The sequence below is a fragment of the Asparagus officinalis genome, chromosome 6 (genome assembly GCF_001876935.1).
Source record: "Asparagus officinalis chromosome 6, Aspof.V1, whole genome shotgun sequence".
Lineage (NCBI taxonomy): Eukaryota > Viridiplantae > Streptophyta > Magnoliopsida > Asparagales > Asparagaceae > Asparagus > Asparagus officinalis.
Genome location: NC_033799.1, coordinates 18,796,763 through 18,821,907, shown reverse-complemented (window position 1 = coordinate 18,821,907; position 25,145 = coordinate 18,796,763). Strand labels below are relative to the sequence as shown.

At 36.4% G+C, this 25,145-nt stretch overlaps 1 protein-coding gene across 1 annotated transcript; it reads right to left on the bottom strand.

The window, feature by feature from the left end:
- On the bottom strand, window positions 1,117-24,612 carry LOC109845263 (myosin-17-like). Its single transcript, XM_020414497.1, has 39 exons — window positions 24,399-24,612; window positions 20,996-21,124; window positions 18,906-19,049; window positions 18,665-18,810; window positions 18,431-18,587; window positions 18,229-18,287; window positions 17,888-18,047; window positions 17,642-17,791; window positions 17,420-17,556; window positions 17,165-17,311; window positions 16,954-17,055; window positions 16,793-16,850; window positions 16,606-16,707; window positions 11,017-11,054; window positions 10,600-10,726; window positions 10,350-10,520; window positions 8,406-8,537; window positions 8,219-8,328; window positions 8,069-8,129; window positions 7,585-7,762; window positions 7,150-7,355; window positions 6,897-7,016; window positions 6,673-6,771; window positions 6,285-6,506; window positions 4,814-4,953; window positions 4,522-4,639; window positions 4,381-4,431; window positions 4,212-4,292; window positions 3,519-3,689; window positions 3,244-3,399; window positions 2,952-3,158; window positions 2,658-2,798; window positions 2,515-2,585; window positions 2,320-2,419; window positions 2,193-2,249; window positions 2,052-2,108; window positions 1,882-1,962; window positions 1,721-1,803; window positions 1,117-1,631 (listed from the first exon to the last, which is right to left on the bottom strand). Exons 1-39 carry the CDS (start codon window positions 24,399-24,401, stop codon window positions 1,508-1,510), a joined length of 4,596 nt encoding a protein of 1,531 aa, XP_020270086.1. The 5' UTR covers window positions 24,402-24,612; the 3' UTR covers window positions 1,117-1,507.

Here is a 25,145-nt window from a genome sequence, read left to right as displayed (position 1 = left end):
AAATGCTAAATCTTAAGTCGATAATAAACTTGCAATTTATTTACAAAAAATAACATTCTATATGCCCTGCAATAATGCAATCCAATCAAGATTTAAGCTTCACTTAATTTACTACAAAGTTCTTGCATATGAGAACAAATCAAACTCTCCTCTAAAACGATTAAAAAAAAGGGGAAATTGATTGTGCATCATTATGAGACCCATGTTAAAGCAAAGAACACCATGCAAATAAATGATTCTGCTTGAATATCCCTATAAATTCTCTCAATACACAATGACAAACACAAATGTTGACAAAGTAAATTAACCAAAAAAAAATTCGAAGTCTTATGTCCTGTGTCACCTAGTTAAATTGTTCTGTACTAAACAAACCACTGCAACTTTGTCCACAAATAACAGATGCAAGCTCCGAACTCAAAAGAACAAGGGAGGAAACAGGCACTTAAAAAATAATAAATTATACTTGCAAGTCATCCTTCCCTATTGCTGATTCAGATGATGAACTTGATTTCGCCATGAATTAGAGTAGATTTTATCCAAAAACCAATTCTATAATGGGTTTAGAATTGAGGGTTTGGTTCAATTGATCTTCGAGAAGAAGAGGGATGTGGTCTTAAGATATTAGGGTTAGGAGTTGGGTAATTTTGAGTTTAGAAAGAACAAGAAAGGGAAAAAACTCAGAGTTTAGAAAGAACATAAATTTATTATTTGAAGTTGCTACAAAAAAAAAATCCCAAAATATTTTAGTTGTTGACTCGCAGTCACATCGAGAGTTCAGCTGATATCACGCTTCAGACTCGGTAGACGAACTTCAGTAAATACATTAGAATTAGAAGCAGTGAGACTGGCGTCAGATAAACCCTTATGTATTTATTTTATTTAAATAAAAACAAAAACAGAGGCCATGATAAACTCATAAAGCTTTGATCTTTCTACTACATTAAGTCTGTGGAGGAAATTTAGCACCCAGATAACTAGAGCAAATATTACACTTCTGATGATACTACTGCAGGCATCTATGAGTTACTCAAAAGGTACATTTTGAAGATAAAATCCAGAATCCAGAAATTATATTAAGCAAAAATTTTAATTGCAGCAAATTTCAGAAGATTGAGGGAACTTTCCAACATAAAAAATGATATATTACAAACAAATAGCTTTTCACATACAAAGAATAATATATAAGCCTCCAAAAGTGGCTTCAGTACTATCATCAATTACATTACAAACATGCAACAATACTCAAAACAGTTGTAGAATCCTCTCCTAAGGCAATCTAAACCAGCGTGCATGTCACACTAGCTACAGGTCCACAAAAAGAGACCTGTATGCTTTGAATACCTTGCTCTTAAAAAAATAAAATCAATCAATAAATCAAAATAAAATGAAAATAAAACAAGACCTATATTCTGATATACCAAGCTGCCTGCTGGATAAGTAGGCATATAATGATATATAATTTACAAATATGCACAGTTCGTGCAAGTCATATTGCACTTAAAAATCATTAATCTGACCGCTGTAGCAAGAATGAAAACCCTGAATTTTCACGGATTAATGGTGGTGGATCAACATCAGATGCATCTACTTGTGCCATTGATTTGGATATATCATCCACAGAGAATGGTATGCTGCAAAATAATAATAATAATGATAATAATAACGCAAGGAATAAGTCTGTTGATAATTATCTTCACGACGACTCGTAAGAAGAGTTTACCTTGAATCATCATCCAGCAAGAAAGAACTGCTGACTGCATTGTTTGAGTCCTCAGTCATCAATGTTCTCATGCTTGAAATAACCTAGACAATTATAGCTGGATCAAATATCAATTTTATGGAGTTTATCTTATTTTGCACACCAAATAGAAGAAGATTTACCTCCGAAGACACGCTATGTGTCCCGTATTTATCATCCCAATACATAGTACTGATTCTGTACAATTGTTGTATGCTAAGCACCTGAGTACAATGAAAATTTACCGAGAAAATCATTTAGTGTCTCCTTTTTCCTTTCTTATGGCACGAATTTTGAAGCTAGAGTTACTCACTGGACACAAATCATTGGTTATCTCCTTCAATGACTTCTTTGGCTTCTGATGTATCACCTGGAAGACCAGAATGACATGAACAACAACATAGATATAGAATAAAAGGAAGCTTTGAGCTATGTGCTCCTAAAATAGACATACCAAAAATCCAACTGCCTGCCTGATATGCTTCAGTTCATCCCAGGCTGAACCTACATACTGTGAGAAGTTGTATTTTAGATAAAATTCCTTTTCATAAACCAACTGAATCAATAGGACCAATACTGACCTCTTCAGTTGCACCAAAACACCATCTTTCCAACTCAGCCAATCCAGCTTTCACATATTCCCCATTGCTAAATGAACAGCACTCCCTTCGCAAGAGAAGGCTACAGAATTCGAGAAGGAAACCATTAGTCATGGTATTAAGAAAATATAACTTGATACTGGTAGATGGAGAAATTGTGCATTAGAAATGAGCTACCTGTTGAAAAGCTGAACATTTATGAAGGAAAATATTTGGGTAAACACCTTCCGGATTAAAAATGGAGGAACCTGCAAAGATCATGTGTCAGGAGTGAAGTTCTTATTTAATTGCAATATAACAAGAACTCATAGAAAGCTTACATAGTTGGCTCGCAATATTCCTAAATAGTTATTCAGGCTTTTAACGATGCTTTGCCAGTGTGCAATCAAAGCCTGTTGTGCCATGGCATTAGCTTGAGAACGTGATCCTTTGACCAAACTTGCACGGGATGTCCTTGGTGCCTGCACCCAAAACACAATTATATATAAGTAACTTAAATCAAAACCTAATTTAATAGATTCTGCAGAATTAATTATCTGAGATTGCTTAACAATTGAAGGCTAATTTTTTTTAATGTTTTACTTAAGATTTATTGAACATGCGGAATGTAGTACCTGGATACACAATCCCAGCAATGGGGATATCTCTTTCTTCAAGTTATCTCTTATCATCCCATAAATCTTCTCAAGGAAAGCTGTTAACTGTTGCTTAAAGAGCAAAGCTGGATATTTGGCTTCTACTTGGCGCAAATCATTCAATCCACTAAGCATCCTACCATTAAGGAAAGGGAGCCCAGCACTTTGAGGAGACCCTCGGAGTCCCTGAAGATTAAAAAAAGAGAAGATATCGTAAAGGAATACTGGTATGCACAATCTATAAGTAAATATTAATGGTTGCATCCTTTACTTGAGACATCCTCCCAAACAAAGAAGCTGACGAGGGTCTTCGTCTTTGTGGAGTCAAGCTAGCTGCGCCACTTGCTTTCAATGTCCGTTGTAGGAACAAAAGTAAAGTGGACGAATTGGATAACCAGTAAGATAGTGCATCATTGTTCTCCTGAGTCTTGAAAAGGAAAGAATACCAAGTTTCAATAACAGACAAAAAAAGCTAATAAAATAAATTTCTTTGTATTATATACCTAGTAGCACTATCTAAAATGCAAACATGGAGACAAAAGTTACCTCTATAGCAGAGCCTATTGCTTGAATGATTCGGTCAAAAACAGTAGTTCTTTCAACTTCAAATGATCTCCAGTGAAGAAGACATTTGTATATGACACAAGCCGCAATAGGTCTCCCATTCGAGAAGCCAAGGTCTTGCGAAATGCACTTGATCAGCAAGTCCTGGTTTTCCTGTATCACCAAATTAACAGTAAATAGAAATTGAGTGGAAAATTAAGATCGTAAGTGCAACCTTCAAAAAGCTACAGAAGGTAAACCAGGACAGACATGCCCTTCCCAGATTTCCCTATTGTATAACTTATTGTCTTTCCTGTGCTTCTAGTCTAGACTATACTAGTCTAGGTTCTGAAGTATACAATTTTTCAGGGTTGCTCCTCCATTGCTTAGCTTACTGCATGATAATAGGAAGGCTTCCCTTCCCTTACACGCCCATCAAGGTCTTATTGTAGATCTCTTTAGTGTCCATAATTTCTTCAGTGAAGGGTTTGGCAGCTACTCGAAAAGGTGATGCGGATTGATATCAATAAACATGGTCAGATTTTGCTCGGAACATTCCTGATCTGGAATTGTGCCCCGTAGCCGACTCCATTTAGATGGAAAAGGCTTTGATGATAATGACAAGAAGGACAACAACATGACATTTACAGACAAAGTGTTTTACATTCTTATTTAGGTCAAAAAGGCCACAGCTACCTGTTGCTTCTCATTGAGAGACTTCTGCGGCTTCTCCTCATTTTCAAGCTCCTTGTAATTGACTGCAGCAGGAGTCATATCCTACAACATATGTGGAAACATAAGCTTATGAATGATTATTCAAGGAAGATGCCAAATATGCAATTATAGAATATGCATCTACACTTACCAATGCAAGTTTTGTTTCACCATGCAAAAGATTCCCATTATCTGGAGTTCTCTGTTAACATGAAATAACAAGTTTAGCATGGATATATAAGAGCATAAGTTACAAGCATCTGATGTTAAAGCTAAGAGATGTAGCAAAAACCTGAACAATAGTTGTTCTTGGGCGCCCAGATAAAGCTCTGCTAGTGGGTGAAATGGCGAGTGCCTGTTGACGAAGTACTTGATTCTCTGACTCAAGGTTGGAGAGCTTCTCTTCAAGCCTGTTTATCAGGGCAACTTTTACTTCAAGTTTATTGAGAAAGAAATGAGAAGAAGTTGTGCATGTCAGGTTTTTAATTTTAAGCAAAACTGTATGTTGGAGTTGGTTATGTTTCCCTTTTACAGTGTACTGCTTTAGCATAATGTTCACGCCACAAACATAAACAGAAAATAACCTCTGAACAGAATCTTGAAGCTGATCAACTTTGGTTTCAGCATCTTCAAGTTTCTTCATGAGTTCGCCATTTCTATCTTGAGCTTCAGCATATGCTTTTTTCACATCATCAGCTGACTGCCTCTCTGAGACCAGTAAAGCCTGTTGCAGAAAAATCACGCTAGGTGAATATACATGAGAGAGGACTTAGCCACTAACACTGTGCAAGTGCTAAGAAAAAATTATTCAGTAATCCAGCTCATAAGATGCAGTTTAGCAGGGAGATAAGGAAACTAGGTTGCATGGATATTAATGATGGATGAGAATCAAAACTAGCAGCCCAAATTTGCAGACATATTACAAAAACTTGTACTCTCAAATTTTAGTCCTTTTCTTATCCCTTTTGCCTCAATCAATATTGCTTTTCAAGTGTCAAAGAAATCATTAAATTGCTAATAAGGTTTTTACAGTGCAAAAGTTTAGATGCCTTAATCCAGCAACAGATAAACTCTTTGTTGATACTGAACCAAAACACTTCCAAAACTATGGTCCAATGCTTAAAAGTGAGCTAAATAAATTTAAAATAAGGCTTAGGTTTTCACTTTTCATAGTGGAACTGAGTTAATAATGAAAGGGACCTGAATGGCTTACATTATGTGCTTCATACAAGGCTACTCGTAAAACAGAGCAACCGAGGCACACGTGTGCACACACACACAAATAGACACACTTACATATGCAGGTTACTCAAATTTCTAGGGAACAGACACCACTTAGAAGAAGAGATTTGCCATACAACCTATATTATATTTTTAGAACAATGATGCATATTAAATCCTTTTGAAGCATTCATTTAATGCTCTAAGTATAATTTGTGTCATGGACATTCTGTTTCATTTCTTTTTCCTTTTCGAGAGAGAAGTTTCAGTTGGTTCCGATAAATGCAACAACACTGCAAGTTTTACATGATAGGATTAGTTAAAGTTCTACTTAGACTAGGGAGACTGAAACAAAGAGGGTGCTGTTGACAATAGGAATTTTAACGCACTGTAACCTAATGGACTAAATGGCAGAAAATTCATACAGTTGACCACAATGACGTGCTGTAACTCTTTTTCATCCTACCGCAGTGTTATCATCTGCTCATGAGTAGATTAGTATATGGGTTCCAGAACATGGTAAAGCCACTGCATGAAGTTTTTCCTGCACGTGAAGTACTAAACTTCAGCAGTCAGTGAATCAATGAGAGCATCAAGACATTCACAGCTACTATTTGAATTTGGTCCGGTAGTCAAGTTTGGACTTCAGTGGTCAATTAGATATGTCATATGCCAACTTAACTGTGGTAAATGGACCTTAGAGTTGGGCAGAGAAAAGGAATCACATAGCTTTCTGAAAAGACTGTGTTCAGGGTTAAATGATATTGTGTTATCAGAAACTACTATAGCTCTCTATAAAAACTCAGCAGATGCTTAGCTTAAGTTTGATCCCACCTTTACGTGTTCAACTTCAGCTGTCAGGGAATCTATCTTTTCTGTATCTTGAACTAATACAGGGGTTTCCTTGATAACTGGTGGGGCTTCTTCAATGGCCTTCCGTGCAATCTCTCTTTCCTTGATAAGCAGGGATTTTGTTTCGTCCGCTTGTAATTGCATCTCATGCAAGGTCTCTTGCAGCTTAGTAATTTCTGCAGCCTTTGCCTCCTCTAGATCACTCTGCATTTCCAAAATCAACCACGATTAAATTTAAAGGTTCAATTTGTAGTGACACGTCAACTTAGGTTAATCGAAGACCACATATCAAACTGAATGACATAAATCTTTTTCTGCCACTTGTGCAACCAAACAAAAAAAAACAATTTAAGAATATTAAATTGCATACTCTTAATCGTTTTTCCAATTGCAAACGCCATGTCAGCTCCTCTACACGCTTTTCCAGTTTGTCTTTTGCTTCTTTAAGAGCCCCGGTCTCTCTTGCAGCCTACAAACAATTTGGAAAAATATATTAGCAACCCAATAATGATATTAGGTGGCATGAATTATATCTCATATTTAGATAAAACAGAAATATTAAAGAACAGATTAAGAATGAATAGAATAACCAACCATTTTGAGCTTTCTGAGCTCTCTTCTCGCAATCCTTTGTCTCCAAGCACACTGATAAGTTAAAGATGCATCCTTCAGATTCTTGTAGTATGAATAATCTCTGTGACACCGCCATTGAGCCTGTAAAGGATTGGAAAATGAACCAACTCATATTAATCTCAGATCATAAAACTAAATCAACTAAACAAAAGATAGTTAAAATCTACATTGGCTAGCAATTTTTTTGCTCCAAAGTGTCATAAAGAAAAACTACCTGGACAGCAATAGCTGCTTTAGTTTGCTTTCTGAACCTAAATTCGTTGCGCGAACTCATTGTCCTTAAACCTGTCTGCAAGATGATTGCAGATTCTCGAACTGTTTTATAGGATTTCCTCGAAATGTGTCGACGCAAGTTCTTCTGAATCTTTATTGCTGCTGCCTCACGCCTCATGTTTTCATATAATTTGCAGGCAAGCTTTCCTACAAGCAATAAAATAAAGAAGCGATGTGATCTTTAGATTGGCATGAGAAGTACATTGTGTTAAATGGCTTCTGATTGACACATAGGGAGCCCAACATAAGGTTACAGTAACTTTAGTTATCACATGACCGTCAAATAACAAATAAAGCAAATAAGAGTAAGAAAGATAAGGCATTACAACGTTAAAGCGTCTTATAAATAAAGCAGTTTCCATATAAAGGTTTATACCTCTCCAATGTGATTGCAAATGAATGGCAGCCTTGCGTAACATAAGGAATTCTTTACGCGCAATGTGTGTCCGAATTTGCCTCTGTATGCTTCTCGCTGCTCTTCCCAGTACCTCAGCTCTTTTGGCATCCAGTTCTGCCATCTGTCCAGCTCTAAGAAATACCTTGGTTTTACCTATCTGCCAAAGCCAAACATCCATGTTGGTGTTATGAGAACCCTCTATAAGTTTCAACATTCACCAAAATGCTATTGCAGTAGGCATAAGAAGCATGATTATTAAACTTTCTATCAGAACATCAATTGCTTTTGTTAGTGACATGTTATCCTGAAGCAATGTAGTTTTCAGTAGGAGTCTCACACCTTATCCACTTGGTAAGGGACAAATTCCACACTTTGTTTTTTCATGTTCATGTAGTCATTTATATATTATTGGTTCCTTGTAAAGGATAAATGAAGTTATACATTATAGAAGGTTGGAATTTACCTGATAACCTTGTAGCTTCATTTTATCTAGAATCTTTTGGCAAGTGACCTTGTCATCCAAGCTATGCATATACGCCCAGATAAAAGCTGTAAGGTGTTGCTTAATTGCAACGAAATGAGTAAAGTACAAGTGAAGAATAACAGAACTTACTTTCCTTCCAAAAACTCTGGGGCAAGGACACCAAAGCGATTAACAAATTCATAGAATGTCCTTCTAGTTGGATATCCAGCACAGCTGATCCTAATTGCTTCAAGGACACCCTAAGGATGACAAGAAACGTCAAACAGTAGAATTCGAGCAAGTAGACTATGATGGCATTTTAAAATTAGATACTTACACCACATCGTAGCTGTTGAATAATATTAGCATTCTCGAATATAGCAGGTTTAAGGACATTGTTTGGCTTCACACATCTGATATAATGAGGCTCCGTAGAGTTTAAGGTTTCCATCAGCGATTGAAGTTGTAGCTGTCATCCAAAGGTTGGTAATCAATATTTCAAGCAAGATTAGCTACCCATGCTCAGCTGATTAATCTAAATACCATCATGAAAACTACAGCCATTTTATACAGAATGTCGTATGTCATCCAGAAAAAATTTTAGGTTGGAAATTGTTTATTAAGCACAGAATGCAAAGCATTACTTAGTGGGATGCTAAAGTGCAAACATAACACCAAACAGTGACACATATATACGGTAGAGTGCTTGACAAGATCCAGAAAAGTTTTGTAGAATGTTGTAAAGGGCAATAACTTCCGACTGCTTGATAGCTTTTACCTAATTAGAAGTTTCTGCAAATGATTGTTCATAGAACGTTATTTACCATCCAGAAAGTAATTAATTAGCTCAAAAGGGAACAGAAGTAGTACGGGGAAAATGCTGGAAATTTACATTTTCGTATTGCTAGCTTTCTGTAAATCAAATCAGTGGAAAAATGTCTCACCAAGATAATCTCAGAATAATTGCATACCTTGGCGAATGTATTCTTAGATTTAAAGGTAATCTGTTATCACGTATCAGAAATATAGATGCTTTTGAGACAGCCACCGGAACATCAGTAAAGAGGATGTCATAAGATTGAATCAAGTTTTTGCATTAACAAACTCATCATTGTGAATGAACTACGCATTTACACTCATATCTTGTATGATTACTCAATATAAACTACAATGAATCTTAACCTAATGCACACAGTTACCCCTGTGATTGGCCTCTTTACATAATCATGTTTGGCAGGCTGCTGCAGACCAGTATGTCAGGTCTTCATCGAATGCATTGTTTTCTTGTATTCCCTGATCCCAGAAAGAATCATTGTTCTACTGTTTTGCATTCTTGAAGATAAGGGCCCTATACTATATTTGATTGATAAAGGTATCTTATTGTTTAAAGTTCAACTACAGGCTACCAAGTTTTCCTTAGAGATGCCTTTTCATGCAAACAAAGGATTGGTATTTCACACTATTAACATAAGAATTAGTATTGAGTAACTATGGATATACTTATCAAGGTTGTGTGACTCTTTATCATCCAACACTTAATCAAGGTTATTTTTTTCTGCACCTTCATTATACAGAGTGATTGGTGTCGAAAAGGTAGGTAGCGTGGGCATTTCAAACATGAAAATGCGTCACGTGAGATGTGTTGAAAAAGTGTGTCAGACACATATTGAACATGATACATCTGTTATTTTGTACTTTCTATGTACGTTGGTAAGCTTGTAGTATCCATGTTCATGCACCATATATGAAAAATGACAGCAACAATTAGTATAGTTGGGAAAGCACAACAATATTTTTTTCGTGTTTGCCATTTTTAGTTTGATCCGAGATAAATCCACATTCACAATGTTACTACTACGTTTCTACAACCCACAAGGAGATATATTGTCGATGAGTCAATGACTACGAGCTACCATTTGTTTTAGGGATGGGGACTTTAGATATATAGACTATATGTAGAAGTGTAGGAACTGATTTCAATAGTATATAACGTGTGCATGACTATATTCACGTGATTTTTACATAATGATGCATTATGTAAGGGATTAGCAATATCTATCTATTGGAGTTTGGCTCCTTTTGGTTATGTTATATTATTGGATCAATGTGAAACAAAGAACTACTTTGTCAAGAAGCCTTACATGCATGACAATATGGAAATATACCTTGATGTCAGTTCAAGAACATAAGGTTCAAAAATCTTTCAAACAAATTTACTCCAAAATCAAATAAATAATACCAAAAGCAACTCTTAACTAAAAATAAAAAGATAAGTTTTAACCTTAAAACGTGATCCAATCGAAGAAAATTTAGAAGACTTGGACGTCTCCACAGGAAGTGGTGGAAATAGACCCGCCACAAAAGAACATTTGGAAGCATTCAATAAATCCTGATGTTCAGCAACCACATAATCTTTGTTTTTGTCTAAGAAGTGATCAGCTTGATACGTTACCTATAGCAGAGATAAGAGTTGTACTAGAATTACGAAAATTACTCATGCAAGATGACTTGTTGAACAAACAAATTCTTACCTCGCCTGCATAATGAGAAATAGTGAAATTGGTACGAGAAAGCTTTGGCTTGATAAACCTCTTGCTTTTTGTAAATGTTTGATATAACTTCTGAGCAAATGTCTCGTGTGTTGACTTAGGAAACATGCTGCAAGAATCATCCTTACAAATATGTATAAGCACCAACAACAAAGTGAAATCATACTTATCTATATTTAATGATTAAAACATTTAATATAAATAAATCTATCGTTGCAAACAGCTAAGGTCCATAAGGAAGACAGTTCTAGCTGCCACGCACACACGCACCCACCACCCCCATGCACGTAAGTACACGCACACACACTCATGCATGCGTGCACGCGCACAGAGAAGTGGGGAGGGGGAAGGGGAGGAGGAGGGAGAGGGGGGAAGGGGAGGGAGGGAGGGCTCACATACCAAGCTTCATCAAGCAGTGCAATAATACCACCGGGTTTCTGCAAAGAGAATTCATGCTTATATCAGTGATATATATTAACATTGCACAATAGGCAAATATAAGTTCATATACGTGGAATAACTACGTAGAAATAAAACTCTCCCGTGCAAGGATAACAGGACAAGTGAAGAATTTACGAGATGCCTGGGTCTTTATAACATTTAGTATATATTTTACAACAAAATGTCAGATAAGACAGCTTTACTGTATACGTCTGAAGGCTCCAACATAACATTAATTCCAGTTGAAAGCTGGTGAGTTGAATCTTATTTAACTCCATATATAACAAGAAATGTGGCATGACTTACTGAAGCTACTAGATGAGCTGCAGGGGGCATGCAATCGAAAAATGTGCAATATAATGTAGAAAGTAGTCGACCCTTATGTATTTAGCTAGGAAGTTATTTGGTTCCTTAGAATAGATTTCCATTTCTATATTTTAGTTTTCTGTTTTCCTTAATTATATTTGGTAGTTTCCTGTTTTCCTATTTTGGTAGAATTCCTGATTTATAGGGATTGTAGTTTCCTTTTTATGTCGACGTGTATACCAGCAACCCTAGCCTATATATTAGGATGTAAACGATCAAACTAAATAAAAATTCTTTTCATTGATTTCTTCATGGTATTTGAGCCGAACCCTGAACCCTAATCTGTTCCAAACACTTTTTTCCCTTGCCGTACTCTCATCATGACAAAATACGGCATGGCCTCACAATCTTCTTCCTCGGAAGTCACTTCTAGATCCGAGCCTAATTCTTCAGCCCCTATCATCCCCGATACTTCTTCTCATCTTGTCACAAATCATAAACTTCATTGCCATAATTTTCTTCAATAGTCACAGTCCATTTTTATGTACATCTGCGGCAGAGGGAAGGATGGACTACCTCACAGGAGAAATCTCTGCTCCAGAAACGATAGATCCTAAATATCGGGCCTGGAAAACTGATGATCATTTGGTTATGTCATGGCTAATAAATCCCATGACTACGGAGATTGGAAAAAACTTTCTGCTCTATAGGACAGCCAAGGAGATATGGGAGGTTGCACGTGAAACATATTCCAGCACTGAGAATTCCTCAGAGTTATTTGAGATTGAGACCAGATTATATGATCTACGACAAGGAGAATTGAGTGTTACTCAATATTTCAACACTCTCACACGTTGTTGGTTGCAATTGGATATGTACGAGATCTATTCTTGGAAATGTCCTGATGACTCTGCCTTGTATAGGAAGATTGTTGAACAGAAAAGAACCATCAAATTTCTCCTTGGCCTCAATAAAGAACTCGACGAAGTCAGGGGAAGAATCATGGGGATCAAACCTCTTCCAACTATTCGGGAGGCCTTTGCAGAAGTCCGTAGAGAGGAGAGCAGAAAGAAACTGATGATGACAGACAACCACATCACACCTGCTATCGAAGGGTCAGCCTTGTACACTCACAATTCCTCTCAGAATAATAAACCCAGGAAAGGACGACCATGGTGCGATCAATGTAAGAAACCTGGTCATGTGAAAGAGACATGTTGGAAAATATACGAAAAACCTACAGATTGAAAGTCATCTAGTGGACGATATGACAGAGAATCGTGCAAATACTGCTACCGCAATAGACAACAATGCAGAATTCAGTCCATTCACTAAGGAGCAAATTGAGGCACTGCAGAAAATGCTTGGTCACGTCTCCAGTTCCGGACAAGCACCATGATCCTCTGTCGTTTTTTTTTTTGAAGAAAATCAATCTTACTTTCTGAAATCCGAAATTCAGGAGGAGAACTCGAGGGAATATCAGATTTGGGATCTTCTCCAAGACAATGAGGCCATTTTTCCTTCAACAGCACCAAACACTTACACTCAACTGACTCCTCTTGAAGAACCAAACTCTGCTACTGAAATTGTCCCTACTGAAACTGTCCCTACTTCCACTCAATTGACTCCTCTTGAAGAGCCAAACTCTGCTACTAAAATTATCCCTACTGAAACTGTTCCAACTCCACCTCAACTTGACACTAATGATCATGAACTTCGTGTCTATATCAGAAGGAGAAGACCAACCGAGCATATAGAGGACACCATGCAGATCCGTGACTGTCAAGAACCAGAACCAAGTCTTCCTGCATCCGATAATCACAATGGCATGAATCTCTTATCTTATGACTCTCATGTGCCACTGGTTGATGACTCTAATCAGCCAATTGCCCACAGTAAAGGTGTCCGAGGATGCACTGATTATCCAATCGAAAGATATGTAGCTTATGGGAAATTGCTATCATCTTATAGGCTTTTGTTTCCAACCTTGATAGTGTGCAAGTTCCTAACTCTATCCGAGAGGGTCTAAAGATTCCAGCATGGAAATAGGCGGCTGAGGAAGAAATTCGTGCTCTAGAAAGTAATGACACATGGACCCTTATAGAATTACCTCATGGGAAAAATCCTGTAGGTTGCAGGTGGATATTCACGGTCAAGTACAAATCAGATGGAAGTGTCAAAAGATTCAAAGTCAGACTGGTAGCAAAGGGCTTCACGCGGTCATATGGGATAGACTACCAGGAAACTTTTGCACCCATTGCCAAGCTCAATATTGTTTGAGTTCTACTCTCTCTTGCAGTGAATCAAAATTGGCCTCTATATCAACTTAATGTTAAAAATGTCTTCTTGAATGGGGACCTTGAAGAAGAAGTCTACATGACTATACCTCCGGGCCTAGAAAATAGTTCAAATAGCAAGTTGGTTTATAAGTTGAAGAAATCCCTATACGGCTTGAAACAATCTCCTCGTGCTTGGTTTGACAGGTTTGCTAAGACTGTAATTGCAAATGGATACCATCAGTGTCAAGTTGCTCATACACTGTTTGTTAAATCCAATTCTAGAGGCAAGGTAGCTATTCTCATAGTATATGTAGACGATATCATCTTAACAAGTGATGATTCAAAGGAAATTATTAGACTAAAAAAATGCTTGCAGTGGAATTTGAGCTCAAGGATCTTCGGACTCTCCGATACTTTCTAGGAATGGAGGTGGCTCGGTCTAAGGAGGGAATTGTAATATCCCAGAGAAAGTACATCCTAGACTTGTTTAGCGAAACTGGCTTTCTTGGGTGTAAACCTGCTGACACACCCATGGATCCCAACAAAAAGCCAAACAGAAATGAAGAAAGTAGACCAGTTGACAAAGGAAGATATCAGAGACTTGTGGGCAAACTAATCTACCTATCACAACACAACCTGATATTGCCTACTCAGTCAATGTAGTGAGCCAGCACATGAATAATCCAAGAGAGGATCATTTGAAAGCAGTGAACAAAATTTTGAGATATCTGAAGATGACTCCTGGACATGTTTGCTCTTCAAAAGATCTGGAAACCGTGAAGTTGAAAAATACACAGATGCTAGTTGGGTAGCAAAATTAACTGATAGGAGGTCAACTACTGGTTATTGCTCATACGTCTGGGGAAATCTCGTCACTTAGAGAAGCAAAAAGCAAGTTGTTGTCTCTCAAAGTAGTGCAGAATCAAAATATCGTGCTCTTGCACTAGGAATATGTGAAGGAATGTGGCATCAAAGGCTATTAAGGGAACTTAAGATTGAGACAAAGGACACAGTCAAGATGTTTAGTGACAGTCAGACAGCTATTAGCATAGCCAAAAATCTTGTGCATCATGACAGAACAAAACACATCGAGATTGATCGACACTTCATCTCAGAGAAGGTCAACAACGGTATCGTGCAGCTAAGCTATGTTTCAACAAGACTTCAGATTGCGGGCATTCTTACCAAAGCACTACCAAGGATCAACTTTGATGAATTGAACTCCAAGCTTAGTCTGTATAACATATACAACCCAGCTTGAGGGGGGGTGTAGAAAGTAGTCGACCTTTATGTATTTAGCTAGGAAGTTATTTGGTTCCTTAGGATAAATTTCTGTTTCTATATTTTAGTTTTCTGTTTTCCTTAATTAGATTTGGTATTTTCCTGTTTTCCTATTTTGGTGGAATTCCTGATTTATAGGGATTCTAGTTTCCTTTTTATGTGGGTGTATACCAGCAACCCTAGCCTATATATTAGGATGTAAATCATCAAACTAAATAAGAATTCTTTTCATTGATTTCTTCATATAATCTTAAAAGTGAGCTCCGAATCAAATAGAAAATTTGTAAAAGATAGGGCATGTGTACGGGTGCGGATACAGGTATGAATATGGGTAAAGGATACGGTAAATTTATAAAAGATAGGGTACGGAAACACGGCTGTGTGTGCGTGTGAGCGTGCGTATATTAGCAATTTTATATATGATCATATTGTTTTTCTATTCACATCATATGAGGTTTGGATATGGGCTGAAACGAACCCAACCCATGTTCAACGAGTTTGAGGAAGTGGGTGCGAAAGTGTAGGATATACACCCAAAATGTCTTATGAGTGTTTTAAATTAAAAAAGTACTATGCAAGTGGGTAAATGTATGTATATATTTGAGAAGTGTCAAAGAAATCCAAGGAGTGTCGGCGTTGAGCACGTGTTAGGTACATGTATGGCTTCATGATAGAAGTACCCTTTGCAACATAGCTCAAAAGTGATAATTTTAGTCCACAAGATAAGTTCCAAGAAGAGTCAGGGTAAATAGATAACAAATCAATATCACAACATGGTATATCTCCCAAAATTGAGAATATCACAACTCGGTTGCACCCCTAACATTTTATAAATTGCATTTAGACTTTATAAAGGTCTCAATCTTCTCAATCTTGCCCCTTATGAATTTTAAAGGTTGCACCCCAACCTATATTAAAACACTAATTACTAGCAAATTGAATTAGCCCATTGGAAAGCAAAACCCCATTTAGATTCCCAACAATCAAGTCAAATGAGTCCAAACACAATAAAAGTTCAAAATTACTACAATAGAAACTAAGAAAACACCGAGTGCATACTAATCAGTTAATATTAGTTTTATAATATTATATTTTTACTTTTAGGTAAATAGATACTTATAGTCAGCCAGCCAAGAAAAAAATTTCTGGATCCACCACTTATCACAATGAATTATTATACCCTACATGTCATCTATAATATATTTTTTATTTGAAAGTACGTATTGGATGAGAAAAATTATTATATATTTTATTAAAAAGTTGATCTAATTGATGATCCAGATATAGAAACTTCTACTATTCATAAATTTTGAATAATAAATAGATCCTTTCAGAATAGTTACACCAGTAAAAGCCCCAGAAAATGAAATAATTCAATTCACGGTACTTCTCGAATGGAAACACGTACCATTTATACAATAATAAGTAGACCTTTCTAAAGGATGTCTTATTTGGCAAATAGACTTGTCAATAAATTGCATGCTTTTTCTAATAGGTTAAGAGTGCTCAACTAAAAAAATCGAGCTGTTTGTAATGCAACCCCCTATGTTTGAATGCAACATCAAAAATCAGCAATTTTTGTATAAATGCTTTAAACAATTGATTATTCTAATTCGAATTTTCCTAAGGAATGTTCAAGACGTAACTAATATCATATTAATAAGATGTAGCATACACTCACCTTTTCAATCAAGTCCAGAACATCTTGGTTATCAACAAATTCTATGTAACTCCAGTTGATTTCCTCCTTAGTGTACTCCTCTTGCTCCATTTTGAAGACATGCTGGCAGGACAAACTATCGAGTCAATGTCAAATATAACCGGGACCACAAGCAATAAGGCGAAAACTTCTGGCAGAAAAAGTGAACCTGGTTGAAATGTTGTTGCAACTTCTCATTTGTAAAATTGATACAGAACTGTTCAAAACTGCCCCAGTAAAATAGTGTTATATTAGGAAAAGATAAAATTGAAGTCACTGAGGCCTACCAATTTGAAATAACAGAATTTTCTCAACATTTAAACAGATTACCTGTTGCACTTAAAACTTTCAAACCCATAAATATCAAGAACTCCAATTAAAGATTTAGAGTTTGGATCCTGCCCTATAGATATATTGATCTTGTCAACCAACCTACAAAGTTAGAATAAGTCAATGATTATTAGCTCTACACTGTTCATCATAGCAACCATCAAATGGAAATGAATACAAATGCAAGTGAAGGATAATGCATGATCCTTACCAGTCAAAGAGGCGTGAATAGATTGTTTTTGCTAAACCATCTCTGCTGACAATGGCAGAACCAGGATCAAGAGTTCTTGTAATGACTTCTTCTGGTGTCACCATCACTCGCTTAATGAGTGCATCCTCTAAGCCCTGGGCATCACACCTGCCACAAAGAATATGATTAAACACGTTTGGCAACTTCCTAGTTGAGAAGAAATATCGATAAAGAAGATGGGATGCATGCTAAGAATTTACAAAAACCAGAACATACATGAGAAGTTTGGCCGCCATCTCAAGATGGAACCTTGACTTCTCATCCTTGATAACAGATGAATCTATCTCCTCCCCCTTCGCAAAATCAATATTCCCAATGTGAAGAATTGCAGCTACAACCCTGAATATTCCTTCCTGTAAATAACATATTCTGCAATATTATTACAGAGAAAACCAGGTTTTTCACAAGTATAATTTGCTATGAAAACAAATCTTCAACCTGTTCTTGCTCACTAATCCCAACTATATCCATGGCTCTTCGGGTAGCTAGATACTCATGAGCATCATTAACCCCGTCCAGCTCATAACAATCAGACTGGTTGAGATAATGAAATGATTTGGGATTCCCCAATTGATATTTCTCAATTTCCTGTCAGTCAAGACAATTCAGGTAAAGTCGTTAGTCATGCAATGGACACACAAGCAAGATTAGATCAGAAGAGCAACCAAATCATTGCATAAATACCTCAGATGGAGCTGCACATAGAAGGTAGAAGCAATGGTAATTTCTTTCTGGACTATTAATTTGACAGACACGAGACCTTTCAAGCAAGTAAGTCCTTATAGCAGCGCCAGATATCCTTCCACTCTTATCAAATTGAATCTCAACAAACTTGCCAAAGCGACTTCATTGTTATTTCATGAACAGAAAACATGCATGCACTATTAAATAATTAAACATGGAAAACATTGTAGTAGAAAAATAACAATAACACAACAAATATGTGTTTCATGCGATGTATCTGACTTCTACCCCTTCGCATAAAATGAAAATATTAACAAGCATCACATACTGGAAACATATACCTGGAATTGTTATTTCGAACAGTTTTGGCATTTCCAAATGCTTCAAGGACTGGATTTGACTGTAATAAAATGGTCAAAGGTACAGGTTTAGTTAGAAGGCTTCAGTCATCACAATATAGTAAAGAGGAACTTAAAAAAAAGCCCAAAAACTTATGGCTCTTGCATATCTGGCAACTCCAAAAGGCAGTAAGTGTCCACTTACTTCGAGAACTTGTTGTTCGACGGTCCTTCCTTCTATTCCAGAGCGTCCACCTAAGTGGGCAAGATACCTCATAAGCATCTTTGTTGTTTCTGTCTTACCAGCACCACTTTCTCCGCTAACCAAAATGGAATTGCTCTTCCCTTCATTTATCATCGCCCTAATTTCTTAGAAGAAATCATGTATCATAAACTTGCAATAAGTGCAAGCTGCCAAAAATTTTAAATTGAAAATTACCTGTAGGCCACATCAGCCACAGCAAAGACATGAGGGCTTAGCTCACCAAATGCTGCTCCCTTGTACTGTTCCATCATGTGGGTATCATAAAGATGAGGCAATCTTTGAAAGGGATTTATTGCAATCAATATGTTACCAGTGTATGTCTGAAATGCACCCAAGAAAATGTTGCTTAAAATTTCTGCTGCAATAGCTGAACCTGAATTCACGAGAATAAAGTACCAGACTCCAAGAATCTTACATAGATCTCATTAAGTTCATATCTAGTGGCCAGGTTTTGTAAAACACCCGGTTCATGCAGATATGACAGTTTCGTCATATCATCCACTCCTCCAGGTGGAGATTCTGTGTCCTTGGGGAATACTCTTGATATATTGGCAACGACCTTCACACAAGAGTAGGTAAAGAAAGTTATTAAAATATTGACAACAAGTATCCCCAATATTCAAATATGCTACTGTCTTCTTTTTTTCATATGAAAAATTCCAGCTCAGAAAGCTAGGAGCACTACATGGATCGAGGACCAAACATGATAAGCTTAGCTCTTACATGCTTTAGATCACAATAAATCCAAAATTGTCATAGATTACCTGACGGTCCATAGATTAGACTGGTAGGTTTCTTCTATTGTTTTCTCACACACATGCACGCATGCATGCACGGACACAGATATCCATATGGGAAACCAAGAGATATGAGGTGCCAGCACATTTTGCTAAATGAGCTACTAAGTGATATGCTAGTGCTGAGGTCCACTCTACTTGTCACATCGAAGCAGGTGGACCTCAAAGCTCATATATTTCAGTAGCTCATTTTGCTAATGAGGTGGTAACTCATAACCAATATCCCAAAATATTTATTATGTTATAATATACATACAGTTTACACATTTACGTATATGTAAGGTGACAAAGAGTTCATTAATGATTTAACAAGTCAACAAGCAAAGTTAGGACAGTTTGACTAGAAAAACTAATAAAAGTGAAAAGCCATGTCTAAGTAGCTATGCTTACAAAAATTGAGGGAAGTGGAACAACAAGTACTATGGATGGAAAAATGACTTATTTCTTTATTCAAGGACTGTACAATTTGGGGTTGGGGATTGTTATGATTGCATCATAATACTGATTAGAAAGAAAGAAAATGTCTCTACTTCAGAAACATACACCAGGTTAACAAAAATAGAGGGAGAATGGTTCCATCCTCTAGGATATTTTCAAATATGTGACATCTCCCAAGTTTACTAGTCAACGGTTAAAAAAAATTTCCTTCTTTAAAACTTTCCTCCACCCCTTTTACATACTTTTATCTTTATAAACACAATACCATTCTTATTTATTTGTTGTCTCTTTTTCTCTCTTCCGTGCACCACTCTTCCCACCACACCCCGCCCAATATTCTCTCTATTTTTTTATTTATTTCATCAATTTTATACGAACGTATCCACCTTTCATATGTTTCTATATACTTCTCGTATGTTTCTACCAATCTTCATATAGTTTGTCCATTTTTCATTTATTTCTATTTATCTTTCATATGTTTGTATCAACCTTGCGTACATCTTTGTCTACCTTGCATATGTTTATATCTACTTTTATGTGTTTTTTTCTTATCATTTATATGTTTTTATCTACCTTTCATATGTTTTCTTATGTTTTTCTAGTTTTTATGTTTCTCTACACCATTCACATGTTTCTGTCTACCTTAGACTTGTTTCTGCCTACCTTTCGCATTGTTCCATCTACTTTTCATAAATTCTTATCTACTTTTTGTATAAATCTACCCACTTTTTGTATGTTTTGTCTAATTTTCATATGTTAGGATCCAATTTTTATATGTTTCTAACTACCTTGAATTTAAAAAATAGAAAAATTAAATTTAGTGAGAAAACCTTGAGTAAAATCCATTTTAACGCACAAACATAAGCACAGATATACACACATATATCATATAGTATCCAGTATTATGTCTAACTCAGATTCAACATTCATATCTCGCGCTATGTCCACTGTCATTCACTCTATGCACACGGCCACCAATGAACCTGCCATCTGTGATTTGGCACCTTGGCAACAAGGATTTTGCAAAATCCAGATTTTTTTTTCAAAAGGAGAAGTTACCCGACTCGGCCATGCAAGTCATCCAAATAGCTTTATGCAATTTTATCAATTTAAGGCCACAAGAGACTCTCTGCACAAACATGTATAATAGACTGAAACTATAATAAAACAGCAGGACTACGTCCAAGAAGCGTGTATGCCTACAGCTACGCATAATAGATTGAAGAACTTGAATAAAATTTAGAACAACTTGCGAAAGGAAAACACATACCGACTTTCCATGCGTTGTACGCACATGGATTTCATGGCCATTGATCCCTGAAACCTCCCCATCTATCCAAGCCAAATCAGGGTCTTCAACCCACACATGAGAACCTACAACAATATTGACTGGAGCTGCCTGCAAAACCAAAAATGGTCAATACAATATAGAGAAATGATATTATCTGACTCTTATGAATGGTAATAGAACTGATCTCTTATTTTATCGTATCCCATGAGACCAATTGGGTTTTGACTTTGATGAATGATGACATGCATAGATCTCTGGGAGCTTGGGTCATTCTCTATGAAACGAGTTCAGAGATCAGACCCTAATTGGATTGGATAACACTGTCTCTTAATTTAAGATCAGTGGTTCCATGGAAAAGAGAAGTTGATGAATAAGTAAGGTTTCAATTGTTAACTTCTTGTAAAATGTTTCTAAACAATAAATTCTTCTGTCCTGGGTTAATGTTATGGCTCTCTAATGTCAGCACGTGAAATGTGAAACAAGTTAAGATTGCGAAAGAAAACGAGCAGGATAAGTACTAATTTGGTCGAAATAATATGCCCTCAGCTGAAACTGAGAGAACCCACAAAATGGTAACATAGAAAACAAAAAACTCACAACAGTGATCCACAGCTGATGGAATAGAGAAACGAGCTATCAATAACTATTATGTGAAAAAAAAAAGAAGTTAAAAAACTCCAAGCTAATTTGTAGTTGTAAAAGCATAGTGTTACTATCACATGAAACAATTAATTTGATATGGAAACTAGAATCTGGAATAAGACAAACTGAAGAATATCAGAGTTCCAATATTCTTTAGCTATGTGCGAGTCGCTCTAGTATAGGCTTATCCTTTTTTTTCCTCCATACATGTATTTTGGTGTAAGAAACTCCAAGCAAATTTGTAGTTATGTGAAAGAAGAATATCATTGTCACATCAAACAATTGATCTTATATTGAAATTGAAATCTGAAATTAGACCAATAGAAGAATATCAGAGTACCAATATTCTTTAACTATGTGTGTGTCACTCTAGTATAGGCTTCTCCTATTTATTTAATTTTTCAAAATTCCATACATGTATTTTGGTGTAAGGGTCATATTATGTGAAAGAAGGATGCTTTTTGCATGAAAGATCTCATGTGTACTCAGAACTATGACTTGAGAAGCTTCGTTGTTGTATTCCTCACAATTTTGTCATTAGATCTCCGCTGCTCCTTTATGTGTGGACGTAAGCTGGGCTTAACCACATAAACATGTGGTGTGACTTCTTCTTACTTTATTTTCTCAGCATATCTCGTGATCAGTAATATAAATTGGTAGGCAACAAACTGAAAATAGTGGAAGTGAGTTATTAGTTGCGGAACTTTCTTTTGACCTTAGATATCTTCATGAAGTCACTAATGAAAATATAGGTTTAACAATGTAAAATACTACAGGAATCTTCCCTGCAATAATCATAATGCATAGAGATTACCCTATTGTTCTCAAGTTGGAGCCTCTAAATATGGAGGAACCCTGAATATTATTTACTATTGTATTTTGTGTATTTGGAGAATTAGCCTCTGTTTATAGCATGCGACTACCCCATGTCTAAGACAGCTTTTGTAACAAATTTGCTTCAACAGACTAGATTGAGTGGCTGCCCAAGAGCACTCCTCTCCAAACCCTAAGTCCAGCCTGAATAATCTGAACTACCCTAGGATCAAACAATTCAGTCAATCAGAGCATGGGTCAGTATCCTAGTCCAAACTGTTTCAGCTAGGATGGTTTATGGCTCAAGCTTGTGGCTCACATGGGTCAGGACCCATAAGACTCCACTTTCTGTACAAGTACTTACAGTTTGTGTTTCTTCAGGTTCTGCGAAAAATTGTTTCTTTTACTTTTCTTCTTAAAGTGTATAAACCATCAAAGGACACAGGACACTACCACTACACTAAACCTTTGAAGTTGTATCGAGGGTTGTGGGTTATAATTTTGTAGTCTAACATGTCCCTACAAGTTAAGCGCCCTTTTTATGAGCTAAAGCCTGGACTCATTCAGCAATATCATTTCTTTTTTTAATTCACTTTAAAGATTATTTTGATACCTTGTCAAAGGATCCTGTTACTACACTAAAGTTTCAAAGTTGTAGTGATGGGTGACGACTGTAATTCTATGTTTTAACGTAAACATTAGCTCCTAATACAACTTTTAAAACTTCGTGGAGCCTACGTTATCATAGAGTAAAATATGAAATATACAGGCTTCCTAACTGCATCGGAGATAATTCTTAGGTGGAAGATAATATATCTTATTTATTATTTTCGTACACCAATGCAGGAGTCCTACATATAGCTCCTTTGATGCTTCTGTAACATAGATCGTGTGAAATTGATGGCTTAGTGGTGCTTTCATCAGCGGAATCGTTGTCTGTATTTCAAGGAATATAAGCTACGGTTTAAGTCATGATAAGAGTAAAAATGCAAAAATAGTTTATATTAGCAGCACATTCCTAAAACCATTAACCTATCCACTTATTGCCTTCTAGACTCTTGAGAACCAAATCAGATATCCCATCATGATCCAGATGCCAGCTAGAGTCGCTTAACTTCTAAATAATCTATTTACAAGTTTCATACTAAAATTGTGCTTCTTGTATCATTTCTCGCTATTGTAAGTTGTAACAAAATCCATGCTCCAAAATAGCCTCCTGAAAATTTTCCTTATTTTTTCCAAACCATAACCTGCTCTTGAACTGGAAACTTATAATCTTCACTAGACAATACCCAACTTGGGAATTTCATGACCACAATGACTATCAGAAAACCATTTTCCTGCAAATACATGGAAAAATTCCCACAAAATACAGTGATCTTTCCCCCCAAAATATATCTCCCCTAAATGAGTGGACATCCCAAAAAAATTACCACAAAATTCAAGAACTAAAAATACTAAAAAATTTCAAGCCATAACACCAGCTTTATCCATAACCCTGTGTTCAAACTCGCATCTTTACTAAAATTAAAATATCAGTATCCAAATAATCAATTACAGCCAGTGTCTTCTAGCTCATCATTTCCCCAAACTAATCAAAACTCGAACACGTAATCAAGCTCCACAATTCACAAGCAAACAACACTTTCCTGAATACAAAAAAAAATCCCCCATAAATACGGTGATCTAAAAAAAATTAATATCCCCATCACAAAATGCTAAAAAATGCTAAAACTTTTAAGCCCTAACTGCAGATTAGACATCTCTAGAATCAAAATCTCAGCATCCAAGTAACCAATTACAACTAATCTCTGCAAACTCGATCATTTCCCCTAACCAAACTCAAATCACCTACTCAACTTCCTCCAATCCGCAAACAAAACGACAAATTTAAGCAGAAAAACCTCAGAAACGATCAAAGTCTTACCATCTCTCATCAGATCAGAGAAGAAACGAAGTCGATCTTCGAGTCTTCAAGATCTTCGATCGAAGATTCGAAAAGTTCGCCTCTCTCTATCTAAATTTTCTCTCTCGCTGCCTCTCTATCTATCTTCTTGATGAAGCTAAAAACGACGGCAATGGTAAAGTTTTTGATTTCGAGCTCAAAAAATGATTTAATAAAACGAAATAAAAATTTAGGAAAATGTGGCGTTTGGGTTCGGACAGTGGGGTAGGTAAAAAGTAAAAAGTAATTGTGAGAAAAAAAGGGGGGGAAAGTACGCTCAGTTTGGGGCGAGATACGAGGCAGAGATCATTTTTGACTGCTTAGCTTGAAAATGACGGATTTGCCCCTATGAATTTGGTCGAACTAGGTCCAACCTAGCCAGTGGACGCCATGTCCGCCACCCTCAACAGTAGCTTCTGCTTTCTTGCCTGTTGAAGTTAGATGGGCTTTTGGGATGGGCTTGGGCTGCTTTTATTGAGATTTCGTCATTTCACTTTTTACTTTGTTGCAATTGTAATTAGGATGCAAGTATCAGTTGCGTACAACTACTGTAGTTGTTTGATTCAATTTTTTTAAGATTTTTTTTTTAAATATTAGTCCTTAACCACCATTAATTTAAATTAGTCTCCCTAATCGCTGAGTTGGCTCTCTGGTCCGCTAGTTCTTAAGTTGTTTCAATATTAATTTCTAAAATCATTTAAATTGCTTATAGGTCCGCAAATTGTTATG